At 45.9% G+C, this 20,265-nt stretch overlaps 1 protein-coding gene and 1 non-coding gene across 20 annotated transcripts in view; one reads left to right on the forward strand and one right to left on the reverse strand.

Annotated features, from left to right (window-relative positions):
• ARMC9 (armadillo repeat containing 9) overlaps positions 1-20,265 on the reverse strand; it is a 184,593-nt gene that overhangs the window by 26,303 nt on the left and 138,025 nt on the right. For 8 of the 19 annotated variants that reach the window (XM_086335650.1, XM_086335654.1, XM_086335594.1 and 5 more), the window contains one exon: positions 18,294-18,398. In XM_086335650.1, coding sequence (XP_086191776.1) covers positions 18,294-18,398 — 105 coding nt within the window. Of the gene's footprint in view, positions 1-3,293; positions 3,523-4,291; positions 4,529-18,293; positions 18,399-20,265 lie in introns of those variants that run through there. The other 11 variants (XR_015140392.1, XR_015140396.1, XM_086335605.1 and 8 more) reach the window with 4 other exon arrangements.
• On the forward strand, positions 5,068-5,140 carry TRNAG-CCC (transfer RNA glycine (anticodon CCC)). Its single transcript has one exon. It is a non-coding gene; the product is annotated as a tRNA-Gly (tRNA).

Raw genomic sequence — 20,265 nt, forward strand, 5'->3', positions numbered from 1 at the left:
TGCCTGCCTGAGGGGAACCCCTATGCTCTGCCATCACCTACTTACCAAATTACGAATTACGAGCACTGTCTCTCTTCCCTACTAGGTAGCTTGCTCTGTGTGCTCCTGAGGGCAGGGACCACATTGTTTATTTTTGCACCTCTAGCAACTTTCCTAAAGGAAATCAGTCCTGAATATTCATTGAAAGGACTGATGCTGAAGCTGAAACTCTTAATACCTTGGCCACTTGATGTGAAGAACTGACTCATTTGAAAAGACCCTGATGCTGGGAAAAATTGAAGGTGGGAAGAGAAGGGGATGACAGAGGATGGGATGGTTGGATGGCATCACCGACTCAATGGACATGAGTTTGAGTAAGCTCTGGGAGTTGGTGATGGACAGGGAAGCCGGGTGTACTGCAGTCCATGGGGTTGAAAAGAGTCAAGACACAACTAAGCAACTGAACTGAACTGGGCAATTGGCACACAGAAGTGTTATAAATGTTCGTTAAATTGGCCTAACGGATGGAGTTGGTTATGGGGCAATGGCTTCGTTAGAATCAGAAGGTTCAGGGACTCCCCTGGTGGTCCAGTGGTTAGGACTCCACCCTTCCAATGCAGGGGGTACAGGTTCGACTCCTGGTCGGGGAATTTCAGGAAAATGAAGGGCTCTCATTCCTTGCAGGGAACACTTCGACAAGTCAGGGGAACACCATGTGTGCTCCCCAGGCAGGGAAGAATGTCCTCTTTTTCCTCTCTATAAGGTAGAACATTTGACCCAATTCACTGTGCCCATTGGTTGGATCTTGTATTTATTAGATTATCTTTGCCCTCCTTCCTGATTAAATATGCATAGGTTATTGTTGCCTCTCTGTAAAGCCAGGGTTTTAGTAACTTAAAAAAATTTTTTTAAATGATAATTCAGTGTCCTCTTTCCCATTTCAAACAAGATGAATTTTATTAGTTCCTCTTACTTCTTCCATTCAAAAAGATATTATATTTATAAACTGGATCTACTCATAGTTGATACTTGGCTATGGTCTAAATCAAAAGGTCGAGTACAAAACTTCTTAGATATAAATGATATTTGGGGGACAATTAGGGAATATTTATATGCTCATATTTTTAAATTAATGTTAACTTTTTAGGGTGTGACTATATGGTTAAAAATTATGGGCTTCCCTGGTATCTCAGCTGGTAAAGAATCCACCTGCAATGCAGGAGACCCTGGTTTGATTCATGAGTTGGGAAGATCTCCTGGAGAAGGGAATGGCTATCCACTCCAATATTCCAGCCTGGAGAATTCCATGGACTGTATAGTCCATGGGGTCACCAAGAGTCAGACACGACTGATTGACATTCACTTTCATGTGGTTAAATAAAAGGATATTCTTATTCTTTGGAGATGTGGGCTGAAACTATGCCACCTGCTTTCAACTCAGCAAAAAGAAAATGTGTATGTGTGTAAATTATATTTTATGCACAGAACGAGACCAAGAGAGTGAGTAAGCAAGAGAGCACATTTATTGCAGAATGCTAACAGCTGGAAGCTCTTTATTGTTAATAATTCTTTCAACTTTTCTGTAGGTTAAAAAATATTGGTTGTAGGTTAAAGAGAAAAACGCATATTAGTTTAGACATTAATAATGAAAAATAAAAGCCCTGAAATATGAAGCACATGGTAACTAGTTGTGAAGTCAAATCAAACAGATCTCAGCACTGATCCACAGCATGGGCCCTGAAATATTCACAGGTCAGGTCCTGGACGGGCAGTCAAACTCCCCGGGTCTGGGTGCAGGGTCTCTGGTGTCCCTCAGCATTCATGCACCCAGATCTAACAGGGCAGGTGCTTCTGCGTTCTGTCTGCTGCTGTAGCCCTGGTGCCTGGTTGTTTGTTACAAATGCCTATAAAGCAAACCTGGAAACAAGCAAACTGCTCGGCTATAGGGGATAATGAAGCAAAATATATCATATTCATTTGAAATATTTTAGGGCCAATAATTCAAAGAGAGTGAAAAAGTTGGCTTAAAGTTCAACATTCAGAAAACAAAGATCATGGCATCCAGTCCCATCACTTCATGGCAAAAAGATGGGGAAACAGTGGAAACAGTGGCTTGACTTTATTTTTCTGGGCTCCAAAATCACTGCAGATGGTGATTGCAGCCATGAAATTAAAAGATGCTTACTCCTTGGAAGGAAAGTTATGACCAACCTAGACAGCATATTAAAAAGCAGAGACATTATTTTGTCAACAAAGGTCCATCTAGTCAAGGCTATGGTTTGTCCTGTAGTCATGTATGGATGTGAGAGTTGGACTATAAAGAAAGCTGAGTGCTGAAGAATTGATGCTTTTGAACTGTGGTGTTGGAGAAGACTCTTGAGAGTCCCTTGGACTGCAAGGAGATCCAACCAGTCCATCCTAAAGGACATCAGTCCTGAACATTCACTGGAAGGACTGATGCTGAAGCTGAAACTCCAATACTTTGGCCACCTCATGCGAAGAGCTGACTCACGGGAAAAGACCCTGATGCTGGGAAAGATTGAAGGTGGGAGGAGAAGGGGACAACAGAGGATGAGATGGTTGGATGGCGTCACTGACTCAATGGACATGGGTTTGGGTGGACTCCGGGAGTTGGTGATGGACAAGGAGTCTTGGCGTGCTGCAGTCCATGGGGTTGCGAAAGTCAGACAGGACTGAGCGACTGAACTGAACGGCCAATAATTGTTGCATGAACAAACGTAGGTTTTTGCCTGCTCTCCATAGCCCCCTTTTTGTGCACCTGTTTATCTCCAGTGTTCTCTCTAGAAAGGTGAAGAGGTCACCCAGACCTCCGAAGAGGCCCAAGCTGGACTGCCTGGCCTAAGGCTCCCCAAGAGTCCACAGGGGTCTGGTCCTCGGGTTCTCAGGGAGACCAGAGGCTTTGGGTAACCAGACTAGATTTGTTTATATAAACAGGGTTGGAGCAAGGCTATCAAGAATGAATACAGGCTTGGCAGCCAAAACTGCATATAGTTCTTTTAAAAAATCATCTAGAAAAAAAGGCTGGTGGCATTTTAAACTGTGACACTCCTTCCCAACAAAGGGCCTGGTACTGCGGTGAGAGGCTGCAGAAAAGACTGAGAGCCCTCTCTGGGTAGGCATCTTGCCCCTTTCTGGTCCTTTCCTTCAGAATCAACACTGGCCAACACCAGGCTTCTCCTAGATAAAGGCTGTAAGTGCCTTGGAGACCCTGAGAAACATGGGGGGGAAGAGGGAGACTTGACCTCTGTCCTTTCAAAAAATCCCCCAAAGATGAATAATAAAGACAGAAATGCTTTATAGTATGAACATTTTATTTTGACTTCTTAAATACGTACATCTTTCACTGCAGTTCATCAAAACAAAGCTTAGGAAAAATAAATCCCTGCCTCCTTTAGCCCGGACTTACGCTGGGTACCCGGTCCTGTGGCCGCCGGGGGTGACAGGCCGGCGCAGGGGCTCTGGGCCACCCCACTGCACGCCAGCTGTCCCCCTCCGCCTCGCCTTCCCCGTGTTGGTCATGATCTGGTGGAAGCAAAGAGGAAACAGGGCTGGAGAGGTCATCTGGCTGAGAGCAGACCACACATTCTAACTCACTGTATTTAATACATTCATCTATAGGAATAAGAGACTTTGAAATAAGTAAGGAAGGGTCATGACACAGATTATTCAGATAAACAGAAAATGTCAGGAAAAATCCCTTTAACTTGCATATTATACCATCTAGCAGTATAAATTAAAAAAAAATCAAACCATGGAAAAAGTGGAAGAAAAGAGTTGAATATAGTAACTTATTGCATCTCTGGAGTATACTGACTTTTGAAAGTGAGAAGGAAAAAAAAAGATAGACAGATTTGGTTTCATAAAAAGTTAACATTTCCATATATACAGTATTTGAATGATAAACCAAATTAACAGGTAAAACACTGAAGAAATACTTGCAGCACAGTTAACAGATTAAAGGTTAAGATTTTCATTAGATAAAGAATTCTTATAAATCAGTTAAGTAAAACACCATACAGATAATAGGGCAAAGATTTTGAACAGCCAAGTCACAAAATAAAGAGTATCACCAGTCAAGAGAAGAAAAAAATCATCAACTTTCCAAGTAACTAGAAACTACAACTTTACAAAAACCCGCATCATTCTTAAATCATTAAATGAGTGACAATTAAAGAACTGACTCCATCTGCTTCTGGCAACAGTTTAAGATGGCAGTGGCGTGGAAATGAGAGACAGTGCTTTTGCAAAGTAATCTGGCATTTTATATCAAGAGTCACTGAAATGTTCATACCCTTGGGTGTTAAACTCTGGAGTGTTAGTTGCTCAGTCGTGTCTGACTCTTTGTGATCTCACGGACTGTAGCCTGCCAGGGTTCTCTCTCCATGGGATTCTCCAGGCAAGAATACCGGAGTGGGTTGCCATTCCCTTCTCCAGGGGAGCTTCCGGACCCAGGGATTGAACCTGGGTCTCCTGCATTGCAGGCAGATTCTTTACTGTCTGAGCCACCAAGAAAGCCCCTAGAGGAGGACTCCAAAATATGGAAGTTGTTAAATAAAGCTGTTTGTTACAAAATCACTGTACAGTAAAACTGCAACAATCGGTCTAGTAATAGGGTAGCAATGAAGGAAAATATGGCATATTCATTTGAAATATTATATGGCCATTTACAAGGATAAAGACTAAGTTATGAAGAAAAATGTTTATTTAAAACATTGTAAGTCAGGTTATAACACGGTGCGTAAATGATGCTTTCCATTTATGCTAAAAGTACACAAAACACTAATGCTTATAGTGGCCACACAGGACAGTGAACCAAGAACCATTTTCTTCTATTTTCTGTAACATAGCTATGTTAGTAATTAAGAAAATTTGTTTAAAAAAGAAATCACTTTTCTGGTGAAATCTGAATGAAGTCTGTGGACTGTGCCGACATCGACCCCCTACATGCTACAGTTGCCACTGGGATGCTGGGTGAAGGGTGTCTGGCACTTCTCTACTACTGTTTCAACTTCCTGTGAATCTATAATTACTTACAAATAAAATGTAAAAAAAAAAATCAGAAGGATTTCCCTGGTGGTCCAGTGGCTAAGACTCTGTGCTCCCAATGCAGGGGGTCTGGGTTCAATCCCCAGTCAGGGAACTAGACCCTACATGACACAACTAGGAGCTCATATGCGGCAACTTAAGATCCCATGTGCTACAACTGAGACCCAGCGTGGGCGAAGAAACAAATAATTATTTTTTAAAACTCAGAAAATATATGAATGGGAGTTACATCTTTGATTTCTTGATTTTTACTTGAAAGTTATTTGGGTTTATCTGTATTTGAGGTTCAGTTCAGTTCAGTTCAATCGCTCAGTGGTGTCCAACTCTTTGCGACCAAATGGACTGCAGCACATCAGGCCTCCCGGCCTGTCACCAGCTCCCAGAGTTTACTCAAACTCATGTCCATTGAGTCGGAGATGCCATCCAACCATCTCATCCTCTGTCATCTCCTTCTCCTCCAGCCTTCAATCTTTCCTAGCATCAGGGTCCTTTCCAATGAGTCAGCTCTTCGCATGAGGTGGCCAAAGTATTGGAGTTTCACCTTCAACATCAGTCCTTCCAGTGAATTTTCAGGACTGATTTCCTTCAGGATGGACTGGTTGGATCTCCTTGCAGTCCAAGGGACTCTCAAGAGTCTTCTCCAACACCACAGTTCAAAAGCATCAATTCTTTAGTGCTCAGCTTTCTTTGTATTTTTTTTATATTTGAGGTAGGAAGAATAAAAAAGGGCCAGTTTCTAGTGGGAGGGAATCACCAGGTCTCAGCTGTGCTGTGGGGACAGCCAGCAGCTGGAGGGGCGGGCAGGGCAGGGTGGTGAGGGGTGGGGGAGGGGGGAGGGGAGAAAGGCAGGGGAGAGGAGATGGGAGGCCTCCGCTCTTGTGGAGGAAACGATGGGCCATAAGCTTCCCAAGTAAGAACTAGTGCAGCTTCATCTCCCTTGTCCTGTGAAATACGCAAAAGAAGGCTATCCTACCCGCCATCACTAACACTGCCCTCCTCTGTCTGCTGTTCCTCCCATCTCCCTTCTGACCCGCTGTCCCCATCGTCAGGGCAGGTTCCTTAAGTCCAATATTCAGTGGTACCTTAGGATCCCCTGGGCCTTCTCTTTCCCCCTCCCTTATGCCTGGGTCCTTCCACAGGAGCTAGGAGAGGGAGGCTAGGGCTTAAGCGCTGGAAAAGGGAGATGGCGAGTGTGTGGGTTGCGCACCCCATGCCTCCTCCCTGCTCCAATGTCCTTCCCAGGTCACCCTTCCAACTCCTTCCTCAGGAGAGAGAATACAGCACATACTTGTGTTTCAGCCTTTGGAAACCCCACCCCCCCACCATACCATCTCCCTAAAACTCCAGAGGCCTAAGAAATCACCTAAGATGGGTGGTATTTGTCCTCTCCAGTGGATGAGGAAGGGGCTTCCCAGAAGGCACTACTGGTAAAGACCCCGCCTGCCAATGCAGGAGACATAAGAGATACAAGTTCCAGCCATGAGCTGGGAAGATCCCCTGGAGGAGGGCATGGCAACCCACTCCAGTATTCTTGCCTGGAGAATCCCATGGACAGGAGAGCCTTGTGGGCTACAGTCTGTAGAGTTGAAAAGAGTCAGACATGACTGAAGCGACTTAGCATGCACACACCCATGCACTGGATGAGGAAACTGGGTCAGTCTGTGGGCAGAATCCGGTGTCATCACAAGGCCTCAGGAAGGGTCCCTGGTGAAGAGGGTTGGTATGAGGGCCCAGAATGACTGCCTTAGGTGCTGGGTGTCTCAGAGGAGCCCAGAGGGCTTGTTTCCTGTTTACCTCATAACCCCCTGTGCTTGTGCGGAGCTCCAGGGCCCTCTCTGGGTGCCTCGGCTGCAAAGGAGCCTTTTGGGGATGGAGAGGTCTTAAAGCATATCTGTCTATACTGAGTTCCACAGAAATGCTTCAGGAGCTGCTGGGAGAGAAGGGAAAGGGTTCCCAACAACCACCCTCCCCATTACAGAACTCAGCATTCATCTGGGTTACACACGGAGATGCTGTCTGAAAAAGCATTCTGCTACAACAACAACAAAAAGAGCATATTTAACCACACACACACACACACACAAAAACCCCCAAAAAATGCAGCATGTGATTTAGCTGAATGTAATTTATTGTCAATCCTAAAGGAAATCAACTCTGAATATTCACTGGAAGGGCTGATGCTGAAGCTCCAATACTTTGGCCACCTGATTTGAAGAGCCAACTCACTGGAAAAGACCCTCATGCTGGGAAAGATTGAAGGCAAAAAAAGGGCAGCAGAGGATGAGATGGTTGGATGGTATTGCCGATTCAATGGACAGGAGTTTGAGCAAACTCCAGGAGATAGTGAAGGAGAAGGAAGCCTGGTGTGCTGCAATCCATGGGGTCACAAAGAGTTGGACATGACTGAGTGACTGAATAACAACAACAATTTGTTCTGTAGCAAAAGATGGTCAACACATATCAATTTAGGTAAATTTCCCAATACTAGTTTTTGAGTATTGGTGAAATCACTTAAAGCAATTATGGTATGTTATAAACAGTATGCATTTTTGTAAGAAAATACAGGCACACAATACATCTGTCTATCTATACACACAGAGAAAGTCCTGGAAGCTGAAGGAGACACTGCTAGCTGTCCACTCAATACTCATTCTCTCTTTCTTGACCAACAGCCCTCTGATTTTGTTGGCCCAAAAATGCGTCTACTTAAAAACACCTTTCCAGACCCCCTTGCAGCTAGGGGCCAGGGGACCCAGCTCTGACCAGTAAGCAGTAAATGGAAGTCTTCAGATGGAGCTTTGGAACCCTAGCAATGTGTTCAAACAGTCACATGTTTTTGTAAAATTTGCAAAAGTAGCAAGTTTTAATTGCAGTCACTTAAGAGTGCTGTTTCTTTCTACTCCAACTTCTGTTGTTATACCTCCCCACACGGTGTTAGAACGGCCAAAGACAATTTGGAACTTAGCTAAGGGGACACTGAACCCAGGTGACATACAATTTGGGCTTAATGAGAAATATCATTCTCAGTCGCTGCTGTGCCTAGCCAAACGATGGTGAGCTGTCCTGGTGTAGAAGCGACTACAAGGAATTCCCCAGGTCATCAGAGTATTTATGAAGAGTCAGTGCACAAGGAAACTTGAAATGTCCCTAGTCTTCCATTTTCAGAAGTTTGAGGAAGGTTTTCTCAAATTTAATAGAAATACTAAAAATTTACACAGCATTACCAAAAACTAAATGTGAAGTCCAGAGAAAAATTTCTAATCTCTCAATAATAATAAAACTTTTCTTTCACTGTAGAAGATATTACAAACTCCTCACATATGTAGAAGCAATCAAAGAGTATAAAACAAAAAATACCCAGAAAGAAAACTATGAAGCATGTGTGGAGTCCTGCCCCAAGGCCACAGGTGCAAGGCCTCACACAAAGGCCTCAGAAGTGCAGCTCAGAACCCAGGTCCCCTCTGAAGCTGACTGAGCCCCTCTGTAACCATCGCCAAAAGCCCTGGAGGGGGCTTCCTTCACCAGCAGGCTTCCTGACCCCAAATTAGGCAAAGATGCCCACCCCGGTAGTCACCCTACAGTGCCCTAACCGATCACCTAATGCCAACCTTCCAGCAGGAATTTTCTTTGTTTTGAGGCTATAAAAGTTGACTACTAACCCTCGAAAACTGTCAACTCTCCCTGGTCTGTCAGGAGGTTGGTCCACTGTGCTCGCAGTGCCCACATTATCTCTGCTCTTTGTTCTTAATAAAATCACTCCCTTCTGAAATGCTCTGTGTCTGGAAATTCTTTTCCAACCCATGCGGATTACCTCAACAGCATGTGGCAAGCCACTAGTTAATAAAACATTTTTCTGATGTTGGTACCTGTCATTTTTTTTCTCCTTTACCTACTTAAAAAAAATGAACTACAGCTGATTTACAATGTTGTGTTATTTTCAGGTACACAGTAAAGGGATTCAGTTATACGTATATCTATTCCTTTTTAGATTCTTTTCCATTAGAGATTATTATAAGATACTGAGTCTAGTTCCCTGTGCCATATGGTAAGTCCTTGTTGATTATCGATTCATCAGTTCTTAAAATTTGAATTTGTGATTTATTTCTCTAATTCTCACTCTGGACACTCGCTTTAATACCTAAACTTTATATTCTGTTGTTTTACAGAAGGCCTCCACAACCCTGTGACTGGAGGGCCCACAAAACCTGGATGCTCCCTTCTTCCTGATAGTCTGGGTGAAGGAAGGCAAAAGATGAGCCTTGGGTCTGGTAAGGCTGGATTCCTGGCTCTTTGCAGTTGAACTCAATTGCAACTGACAAAGGAAAGATAAGACACAGAGATAAATGGAAGGAGAACAGAGGGAGCGGTGGTTGTCGCTGGGCGGACAGAATTATTACGGTGGCTGTTTACGCTGTGTTTACTTTTGGCTTTTCAGTAATAAGTACGTACTTCATTTGTAATCAGAAAAAGGAATCCCAGAAACAAACTGAAAAAGAAAAAGGACTTGGAATCTTTGGGGGTTGGGGATCTTCCCCCTGCTCATTTGGTTGTGTTTTCACAGAACATGGATTTTAAGTTAGTTCCAACTGACTTTTCAACCACAGGGTGAGGCAGAGCACAAATAACGGATGGAAATGTGAGTAGAAAGCACCCCCAGGGACTTCCCTGGTGCTTCAGTGGCTAAGACTCGGCACTCCCAATGCAGAGGGCCTGGGTTCGATCTCTGGTCAGGGAACTAGATCCCATGTGCCGCAACTAAAGATCCTGCATACTGCAACTAATAGCCGGCACAGCCAAACAAATAAATACTCACAAGATAAAACAAAAACCCAGAGCGAAGACAAATTTGAAAAAAAGAAAAAAAAACTTGGAAACTACAGCCCTTCCTTTCCTGGTTTTGGTTTTGACTGAGTAAGACAGGGTCAGCTGCAGGCGCCCCAGCTTCTGTCCTGTCTCTGGGGGACTGGGCCCTGCCCCTTGGCAAGTTGCACCCACTTCCCATGCAGAGGCCCATTCACCTGGAGGTCTGCACACGTGGTAGTGAGTTTCATGGCGCAGACTCTGGCTGCAGAAGCACAGAGGGGTGTAATAAAGATGCAGATTCCCAGGGCCAGGGCCACACTCTCAGTCTCTCTGGGGGTGGGGCCAGGACTCCTGCTTTAGCCAGCTAAGAGAACTCTGGAAAACTAAATGAACGTGGGGGAATAAGAAAGTATGGAAAGTGAGAAATTAGCATTGACAACAGGCATCCCCCCCGAAAACTGAGCCTATGCTTAAAAATTGTTGCTGTCACTTCAATTTCAAGAAAAGCTATGACAAACCTAGACAGCATATTAAAAAGCAGAGACTTCACTTTGCCAGCAAAGGTTCATCTAGTCAAAGCTACGCTTTTTCCAGCAGTTATGTACAGATGTGAGAGTTGGACCATAAAGAAGGTTGAGTGCCAGAACTGATGCTTTCAAACCATGGTGATTCTCTCAGAAGACTCTTGAGAGTCCCTCAGACAGCAAGGAAATTAAACCAGTCAATCCTAAAGGAAATCAATCCTGAATATTCATTGGAAGGACTGATGCTGAAGCTGAAGCTCCAATACTTTGGCCACCTGATGTGAAGAGCCAACTCACTGAAAAAGCCCCTGATGCTGGCAAAGACTGAGGGCAGGAGGAGAAGGGGATGACAGAGGATGAGATGGTTGGATGGCATCATCGACTCAATGGACATGAGTTTGAGAAAGCTTCGGGAGATGGGGAAGGACAGGGAAGCCTGGCGTGCTGCAGTCCATGCGGTCTCAAAGAGTCTGACATTGACATGGCTTAGTGACCGAATAACAACAGCATCAGACCATAAAGTAACTTTGAGGAATCTCCACGGAAGATTTGGGAGAATGGCATTGAAACACGTAAAATATCATGTATGAAACGAGATGCCAGTCCAGGTTCGATGCACAATACTGGATGCTTGGGGCTAGTGCACTGGGACGACCCAGAGGGATGGTATGGGGAGGGAGGAGGGAGGAGGGTTCAGGATGGGGAACACATGTATACCTGTGGTGGATTCATTTTGATATTTGGCATAACTAATACAATTATGTAAAGTTTAAAAATAAAATAAAAAAAAATAAAGTAACTTTGAATATTTCATACAGTCAGAGACTCTAAACTTTCAAACACAGTTCACTGGAAAATCAACAGCTCTCCCAGAAGACAGCACAGCTTAGCGGTAAAGAGCGAGCAGGCTCAAATAACACTTGACCATGTTCCTCAACCTTTCTCAGTCTCAGCTTCATCATCTATAACATGCAATGTGAGCAGAATTCACCCCATTGTTGGTTTGGAAGATTATATAAATGCAATCAGACGTGTGAAGCAGTCAGCACGGGACTTGGCGCAGGACGCATGCCCAACTAGTTTAAGACACACCTATGACTGTTAAAAGTAACTGAACAATAAATTTAAACTTCAAAATAAAAACAAAAAAACTGAGATTCTTTGAAAAATACCTATAGCCCTTTAACCAAGGTATTGAGGATATTTAAAATTAGGGCACTTTTTTTAGGAAGCATTAAGTGGCATGGTATGGATAATTCTGAATTCAGTTCAGTTCAGTCGCTCAGACTCTTTGCGACTCCATGAATCGCAGCACGCCAGGCCTCCCTGTCCATCATCAACTCCCAGAGTTCACTCAGACTCACGTCCATCGAGTCAGTGATGCCATCCAGCCATCTCATCCTCTCTCGTCCCCTTCTTCTCCTGCCCCCAATCACCTCCAGCATCAGAGTCTTTTCCAATGAGTCAACTCTTCACATGAGGTGGCCAAAGTACTTGAGTTTCAGCTTTAGCATCATTCCTTCCAAAGAACATCCAGGACTGATCTCCTTCAGAATGGACTGGTTGGATCTCCTTGCAGTCCAAGGGACTCTCAAGAGTCTTCTCCAACACCAAAGTTCAAAAGCATCAATTCTTCAGCGCTCAGCTTTCTTCACATTCCAATTCTCACATCCATACATGACCACTGGAAAAACCTTAGCCTTGACTAGACGGACCTTTGTTGGCAAAGTAATGTCTCTGCTTTTCAATATGCTATCTAGATTGGTCATAACTTTCCTGCCAAGGAATAAGCGTCTTTTAATTGCATGGCTGCAGTCACCATCTGCAGTGATTTTGGAGCCCCCCAAAATTAAGTCTGATACTGTCTCCCCTGTTTCCCCATCTATTTCCCATGAAGTGATGGGACCAGATGCCATGATCTTTGTTTTCTGAATGTTGAGCTTTAAGCCAACTTTTTCACTCTCCACCTTCACTTTCATCAAGAGGCTTTTTAGTTCCTCTTCACTTTCTGCCATAAGGGTGGTGTCATCTGCATATCTGAAGTTATTGATATTTCTCCCGGCAATCTTGATTCCAGCTTGTGCTTCTTCCAGCCCAGCGTTTCCCATGATGTACTCTGCATATAAGTTAAGTAAGCAGGGCGACAATATACAGCCTTGACGTACTCCTTTTCCTATTTGGAACCAGTCTGTTGTTCCATGTCCAGTTCTAACTGTTGCTTCCTGACCTGCATATAGGTTTCTCAAGAGGCAGGTCAGGTGGTCTGGTATTCCCATCTCTTTCAGAATTTTCCACAGTTTATTGTGATCCACACAGTCAAAGGCTTTGGCATAGTCAATAAAGCAGAAATAGATGCTTTTCTGGAACTCTCTTGCCTTTTCGATGATCCAGCAGATGTTGGCAATTTAATCTCTTGTTCCTTTGCCTTTTCTAAAACCAGCTTGAACATCTGGAAGTTCACGGTTCACGTATTGCTGAAGCCTGGCTTGGAGAATTTTGAGCATTATTTTGCTAGCGTGTGAGATGAGTGCAACTGTGCGGTCGTTTGAGCATTCTTTGGCATTGCTTTTCTTTGGGACTGGAATGAAAACTGAGCTTTTCCAGTCCTGTGGCCACTGCTGAGTTTTCCAAATTTGCTGGCATATTGAGAGCAGCACTTTCACAGCATCATCTTTCAGGATTTGAAATAGCTCTACTGGAATTCCGTCACCTCCACTAGCTTTGTTGGTAGTGATGCTTTCTAAGGCCCACTTGACTTCACATTCCAGGATGTCTGGCTCTATGTGAGTGATCACACCATCGTGATTATCTTGGTCATGAAGATCTTTTTGTATAGTTCTTCTGTGTATTCCTGCCACCTCTTTTTAATATCTTCTGCTTCTGTTAGGTCCATACCATTTCTGTCCTTTACTGAGCCCATCTTCGTATGAAATGTTCCCTTGGTATCTCTAATTTTCTTGAAGAGATCTCTAGTCTTTCCCATTCTTAATTCTGAATTAAGAATTATTAATTAAGACTTATTTAATTAAGACTCATTTGGCATAGTACGGATGATTTTTAAAAATTTAGACATCACCAAGCACACAGAAGTTGGCAAGTCATTAATCTTGCCCTGCTACTGAAGGAGAAACATAAAAGGGTGCTGTTCTTCACCAGAATTATGAGTAAAGGATATATTTGACGTGACCACTGCTATTCTCAGGGACTCTCTGAGCTCCCTGTGGTCGTCAGTATTTTCATGGCCCCCAGGCTCTGCAGCGCTCAGTGCTGTCTGCTTATCCTTGAGGGGGTGCAGACAGGCAGCGAGTGTGGCCTTGTAGGGTTCAGGGGAGCCCATCAGTGCTCAGAAGGGGAGGAGCCATGAGTCCAGGAATCCTAGGAAAGGGCTCCCTTTCACTCTCAGAACATCTGAGAGGGGGGGTACCCTTGTACTCCATCCTCACCTTCAACATAGATAGCAGTTTTTCAGTCACTGGTGTGTACAATAACCACTCCTGAGATTATGGTAAGGGGATCTGGGATGGGGCCTAGATTCTACGTGAACCCACACTCAATGGTCTGAGAAGCCCTGGGCCAGCCACACAGGACGAGAACCATCAACTCCCTGATCATTCCTCCTTGTTATCTCCAGCCCTCATCAACAGCACAGATTTATCTGCTGTGTCCTCTTTTATAAACTTCTGGAAGAAAACAGCTTGTCAGACTTTTCTAGGATTCTGTGGAATGTTCAGCAAATGACTCAGGTTCAATAAAATTTTTTTGAATACAGTTTTCAAAAAAATCAACATTTTTCTACTGATCTTGATAGATCGCCCTGGCCCATCAGAATGGGAGGTACAAGTTGTGATTTGGGGGAACATTCCCTACGGAAATGCAGCTCCCGTCTCTGGCAGGTTCCCTCCTTCGGCACAAGCAGTTAGCAGCCCCATGTGAACAAGCGCACAGGGCGCCTCACCCAACCCTCCCTGGTGTGAACCGCCAGAGCCCAAGCAGGGCAGGTGAGGTGAGCTGCAGTGCTGGCCAGCTGCCAATTTCAAATCAGGACTGTGTGTCTGGGACTTCTCTGGTGGTCCAGTGGCTAAGATTCCGTGCTCCCAATGCATGGGGCCTGGGGTTCGATCCCTGGTCAGGGAACTAGATCCCACATGCCACAACTAAGAGTTTACATGTCACAATTAAGGATCCCAGACCCCACATGCTGCAACTAAAACCCAGCACAGCCAAATAAAAAAAAAGAAAAAGACCAGGTGACTAAGGGCAGCTAAGGAGATCTAAGAAACTAAGACACAAACAGGGAGTGTACGTACAACCTCAGCAATTATTGCTCGACAGTAAGTTTTCTAATAAAAACTTTACACTGCTTCCACAGGGGATCCTCTGGTGATCGGGCCCAGTGGGTGGCATGGTGGCCGCTCACAGGTCTGTCCAGGTACTAACCCCAGGAACCTGTGCATATGTGGCTTGGTTTGGATAAAGAGTCTTTGCAAATTGTAGTTAAGCTGTGGCTGTTGTTCAGTTGCTAAGTCATGTCTGCCTCTCTGCGACCCCATGGACTGTATCTTAGCTTATCCTCAGTCCAGTGACAAGTGTCATTATAAGAGACAGAGAGAACATAGGGACTTCCTGGTGGTCCAGGGGCTATGACTTCGTGCTCCCAATGCAGGGAGCCTGGGTTCGATCCCTGGTTAGGGAACTAGATCCCACATGCCGCAACTAAAAAAAAGATTCCAAGTGCTACAACTAAGACCCAGCACAGGCAAATAAATTTTTTTTTTTTTTTTTAAGAGAGGGAACATAAAGAGAAGAGGAGAAGGTTATTGGAGATGGAGGCACAGTATGGAAGTTCACAGCCACAAGTCAAGGAGGGCCTGCAGCCGCCAGAAGCTGCAAGAGCCAGAAAGGTTGTGGGACAACTTAATTTTGGATTTCTGGCCTCCAGAACTGGGAGAGAACACATTTCTGTTATTTGAAGCCACCCAGTACAAATACACTGGGGCTTCCCGTCTCTGTACTGAGTTCTTTCTGTACTTCATTCTTACCACTCACATTGCCACTGAAAAGAGACTGACACCGATGAGATAAACAAGCATGCGTGCAACTTTTCTAAATATTTCCTTCTGGTAAAAAGGACAGTACCTATGCATTAAGGAGATTAGAACTACAGACTGTGGTAGTGACACCATTTCCGGATGCCATTAAGTCGGGCCACTGGCTGATTTCAAAACTCTGTCCCTTTTGCGTCTTGCCAACCTGCATGATCCAGCTGGGAGTCACAGCATGTTCGGGGTCTTGTTTTTGTTGTTGCTGTTAAAAATCTTCAGTTAACAAGTTAACATCTTCAAGTTAACATCTCAGCCACGGCATTTCATTGTGCAGAGGTGCTAAAAGCTATTAGGGAAGGGGCCATGGTGGGGTTTCCGTCTGAACATCCCTGCTTGTGTGCTGGGAAGACCCAGCATCTGAGGGCTGTGTTCTCAACAGCTCCGCCACCACCCTCCAGAGAAGCCCCACTGGTGTGCCTTCTGCTTTTCTCACCATCTTGCTTTTCAACATGCACATCCTCTCCAATGCAGCTCCGTCCTTCCTGACAAACCCAGTGTCCTCCCAGATGTCAGGGCTCAATGACTTCCATCAACGGTTCGGAACCCAGGTGCCTCACTCCCCGCCCTTCTCGAGCACCTCCCCGCTTGACCTGTCTGCGGTCAGTTAGGGTCCTTTGATCCCTGAGTCATTCTGAGGGGTAGTGGCGCTTGTCCGTGACTGGGGGCCAGTGGTCACCCAGCCTCCTACGTCATCTCCCTTCTTTCATCCACTTTTGCCCCTCTATGTTCTATTCTTCACAAAGCAGCCGAGTGAAAACAGAAGTTAATGTAGTATAAAACATGAATCAAACTGAGTCACTCCCCTGCTCTGCGCCCTCCGACAACCTCCCAGCTCATCCAGGGTAAACTCCAAAACCCTTACCAACAATGCCCTCATGCCCAGCCCTTGGCTGTCCTCCAAACTCAAGTTCTGCCAGCATACACTGGCTCCAGCCGGGAACCCCTGGAAATTCCACGAACAATGAGGTGATCAGAGAGACCAGTGCCCAGAGAGAGGTGATGAGGGCCTGGGTGGGGCAGCAAGGGGAATGGACAGGCTTTCTGCTTCCGCCTGCCCCTGTGAAAGCTCACGCACCTGCACCCACCATCTTTTTCCTTCCCAAGTCACTGTCTCTGCTTCAGTTGTTGACAGCCTGGCTCCCAGCTCTAACGCTGACCTGCCCAATCTGAGAAGACTTCAGCGTCCACGTAACTGACCTAGTCAACCACCAGCATCAGAATTTCAGGAGTCCTTTTAAAAGCCTTCACTCCCATGTGCTCAGCTTTCCGTCACGGGGCTTCAGTCTGAACTGGCCTCAATCTTTGCATCTGCTCCTCCTTTCAGATCTTAGCTTTGAGTACCCACTGCTCACCCGTGCACTCTCAGATTGAGGTTCCGTGACACTGCCATCCTCTCTCTGCCAATCGGTAGCTCCCCCGACTCACACCTTCCCCGTGGGTCCCACAGCAGCAGAGTCTTTGGGGAGCTCAGATCATGGCCCCTCACAAACGTGTGACTCCACAGGCCTCTCAAAGCTTTGAGTGACTACTCAACCCATCCGGAAAGATCTCTCCCTCCTGTTTACCATGGCACTGTTGTCTCCTGGTTCTCCTCAAGCCTCTCAGACTGTTCACCTTTCTGTCCATCTCAGGGGCCACCTTTTGTCTTCCCTTAATCCCGGCATGCTGGTGGGCCCTCTGTATTCAGCACCGCCTCCCTCCCTGTCCAGCCTCTGCCTCAGTGGGTAACTTCATCTGGTCTGATGGTTTTGGCCATCCCCTGTGTGCTGGTCCATCTAGTCAAAGTTATGGTTTTTCCAGTAGTCATGTATGGATATGAGAGCTGGACTATATAAAGAAAGCTGAGTGCCAAAGAATTGATGCTTTTGAACTGTGGTATTGGAAAAGACTCTTAATAGTCCCTTGGACTGCAAGGAGATCAAACCAGTCAATCCTAAAGGAAATCAGTCTTGAATACTCATTGGAAGGACTGATGCTGAAGCTGAAACTCTAATACTTTGGCCACCTGATGTGAAGAACTGACTCCGTGGGAAATCCCCTGATGAAGGCAGGAGGAGAAGGGGATGATAGAGGATGAGATGGTTGGATGGCATCACCAACTCGATGGACATGACTTTGAGCAAGCTCCGGGAGTTGGTGATGGACAGGGAAGCCTGGCGTGCTGCAGTCCATGGGGTCGACTGCAAAGAGCCGGACATGACTGAGTGACTGAACTGAACTGAACTGAACTGTGTGCTGATGACTGACAAACCTGCAGCAGCCTTCCCTTCTCATAGATAAGCCACAAAAAGCCCAGGAATCTAGATGGGTAAATGACTGCTCCTAAGGATGGGCATGGGCTTCCCAGGTGGTGCTAGTGGTAAGAACCTGCCTGCCAATGCAGGAGACACAGATTTGATCCCTGGGCTGGGAAGATCCCCTGAAGGAGAGCATAGCAAGAATGCCTGGAGAGTCCCATGGACAGGTGGGCTACAGTCCATAGGGTCGCAAAGAGCTGGACACGACTGAAGCAACTTAGGATGCATGCACACACACAAGGACGAGCATACCTTTAGACACTGCGAAGGCTCTAGAGTGTGCCTTTTAGCTATACTCTAACCGCCTTCTGTTTGCCAGCGGGTCTGTTTAGGATAGTAACTAGGGCCTCTGTGCCCTTTAGGGGCCCTGGAAGCAAGTTGGCCACGATGGAACTTCTCATAAACATAGTATCATAATAGATCAAGCCAAATCCTCGTGTGTTACTGTAAACACTAAGTCCATCAACGGCCCATCTCTCCTTTCTATTATGGGGTCCTCACTCCCTTCATATGGTACTTACTCCCAAGTACTCCGTGGTCAGAAGCTTCTCCCCTGAGAGCTCTCCAAGCTGGGGCTGGATCAGTTCATCCTTGTCCAGATCGGCTTCCATAGTGTCATGGTCCTCCTGTTTCAAAGGAGACATGAAGTGAGAGCTCTGACCCCTCTGGCAAGTCCCCAGAGGGTGGCTCTCTGAGCGGCCACCTGTCATGAAATGGGAAGGCCTTGGGTTGGCATTTCAAGGGTCTCAAGGGCAGAACGCCCTCTGCTCATGACCTCCATGAAGATGAAAAGGAAAATGCCAACCCACCTCTTTAAGATGTCTCGTGTCTAATGACCACTTCCACAGCCACAGGTGGGAACGGATTCAACAAGATGCTATTGAACGGTTTCTCCTAGCTACAGTTCTCAGAATGTTTTTCTCTGTGAGGTCAAGACCGTGTGAACCAGCCGGCCTACAAATAACTATTAAGCCCCTCCATATGCACAGGCCTTACAGGGGATACAAAACTGTATACTGTAGGCTTGTTCTTCTCATGAAGTTTACAGTCTCTAAGTGAAAAAACTCAATAAAAAGATAAGAGTTGTTCTGCTTCTGAGAAGAAGGAATGGACATGTTTTCCCTTGTTGCTCCCTCTAAGCAAAACCAAAAATACTGGACATTATGTACCAAATAAACCTAGGAGACTCTGAAAGGTGGCGAGGAGGAGGCAGACTGGCTGGCTGTTCTGGAACACAAGGAATGAAAGGTGGTGAGTTCCCGGCTTTACTTTTTGCCTTAGAGATTCTAGACTTGGCGTTGAAAAAGGCAGCAACCCAGAAATGAGAATGGGAAGACAAACGCTTGCCCTCTCTAGCCAAAGAACAGCAAAGGGGGGTGCCCAGTGTGATGGGACTTTTAGACACTAAGCAGACACCGGAGCAAACGCTGCCACCCCTCCTGCCCAACCAACCCCCAAGCTCACCAGCAAAGGAGCCGAGACTTCTGCCCTCGCCTGGCTGTGATATCACTGTGTGGGGGGGTGATATCAGAGAAGGACAAGTAGGGAGGGGGAGTTCCAACCCTGCTGGGCGGTAATGAGCCACCCCCACATCCCAGCACCAGGGAGAGGAGAGACCCGGTGGAGAGCCTGGACTTCCACCCCAACTCGGCGGTAATGGGATGTCCCGTCCCCCAGCTGGGGATGGGGTCAGAGGAGCCCTGGTGAGACTCAAGATGTCCACCACTGTCTTGTTTCTCCACGCTCCTGCGGTGTCGGGGGGCCGTGTGGGGAGCAGTAACGCGCCGTTCCTATGGCAGAAGCCTCGTAGGGATGGAGAACTCCCACCCCCATTCTGCACTAACGAGGAGTCTCCTCCCCACTCCCCCTCCACTGGGTCTCCACAGGGACCAGGGGCAGAATCTGGACTTTTACGCACTTCTAACAGTAATGAAGAGGAGCCCCTGCTCCCCTGCCAGAGCAGCGTCAGAAGAAGCCAGATAAAACAGATTTACATAAGACAAAAGTTTCATCACATAGTATCCAAAATATTGGGGTTTAAATAAAAAAATCACTCATCATACCAGACATCAGAGTGTTCTCAAACTTAATTAAGAGAAAAACGATAGATGCCAATATCAGGATGCAGAGATGTTAGAATTCTCTGAAAAAATTTTGAAGGATCCATCATAAAAATGCTTCAGTGAGCAGTCACAAGCACTTTGGAAACAAATGAAAGAAACCAAGTCTTGGGGCTTCCCTGGTGGTCCAGTGGCCAACGCTCCAAGCTCCCATTGCAGGGCACCTGGGTTTGAACTGCGTCCCACATGCTGCAGCTAAAAAGATCCTGAACACCGCAATAAAGACCGAAGATCCCATGTGCTGCTACTAAGACTCAGCGCAGCCAAATAAATAAATAAAGATTAAAACAACAATTAAAAAAAACCCAGCACGTCTCAAGAACATAGAAAAGGAAGAATGAAGTAAACCCGGGGCAAGCAAAACGAAGGCAAG

This window comes from Bos grunniens, chromosome 2 (assembly GCF_055505025.1).
Source record: "Bos grunniens cultivar Pamir isolate PY7600 chromosome 2, Bosgru_T2T1.0, whole genome shotgun sequence".
In the NCBI taxonomy this organism is placed as follows: Eukaryota; Metazoa; Chordata; class Mammalia; order Artiodactyla; family Bovidae; genus Bos; species Bos grunniens.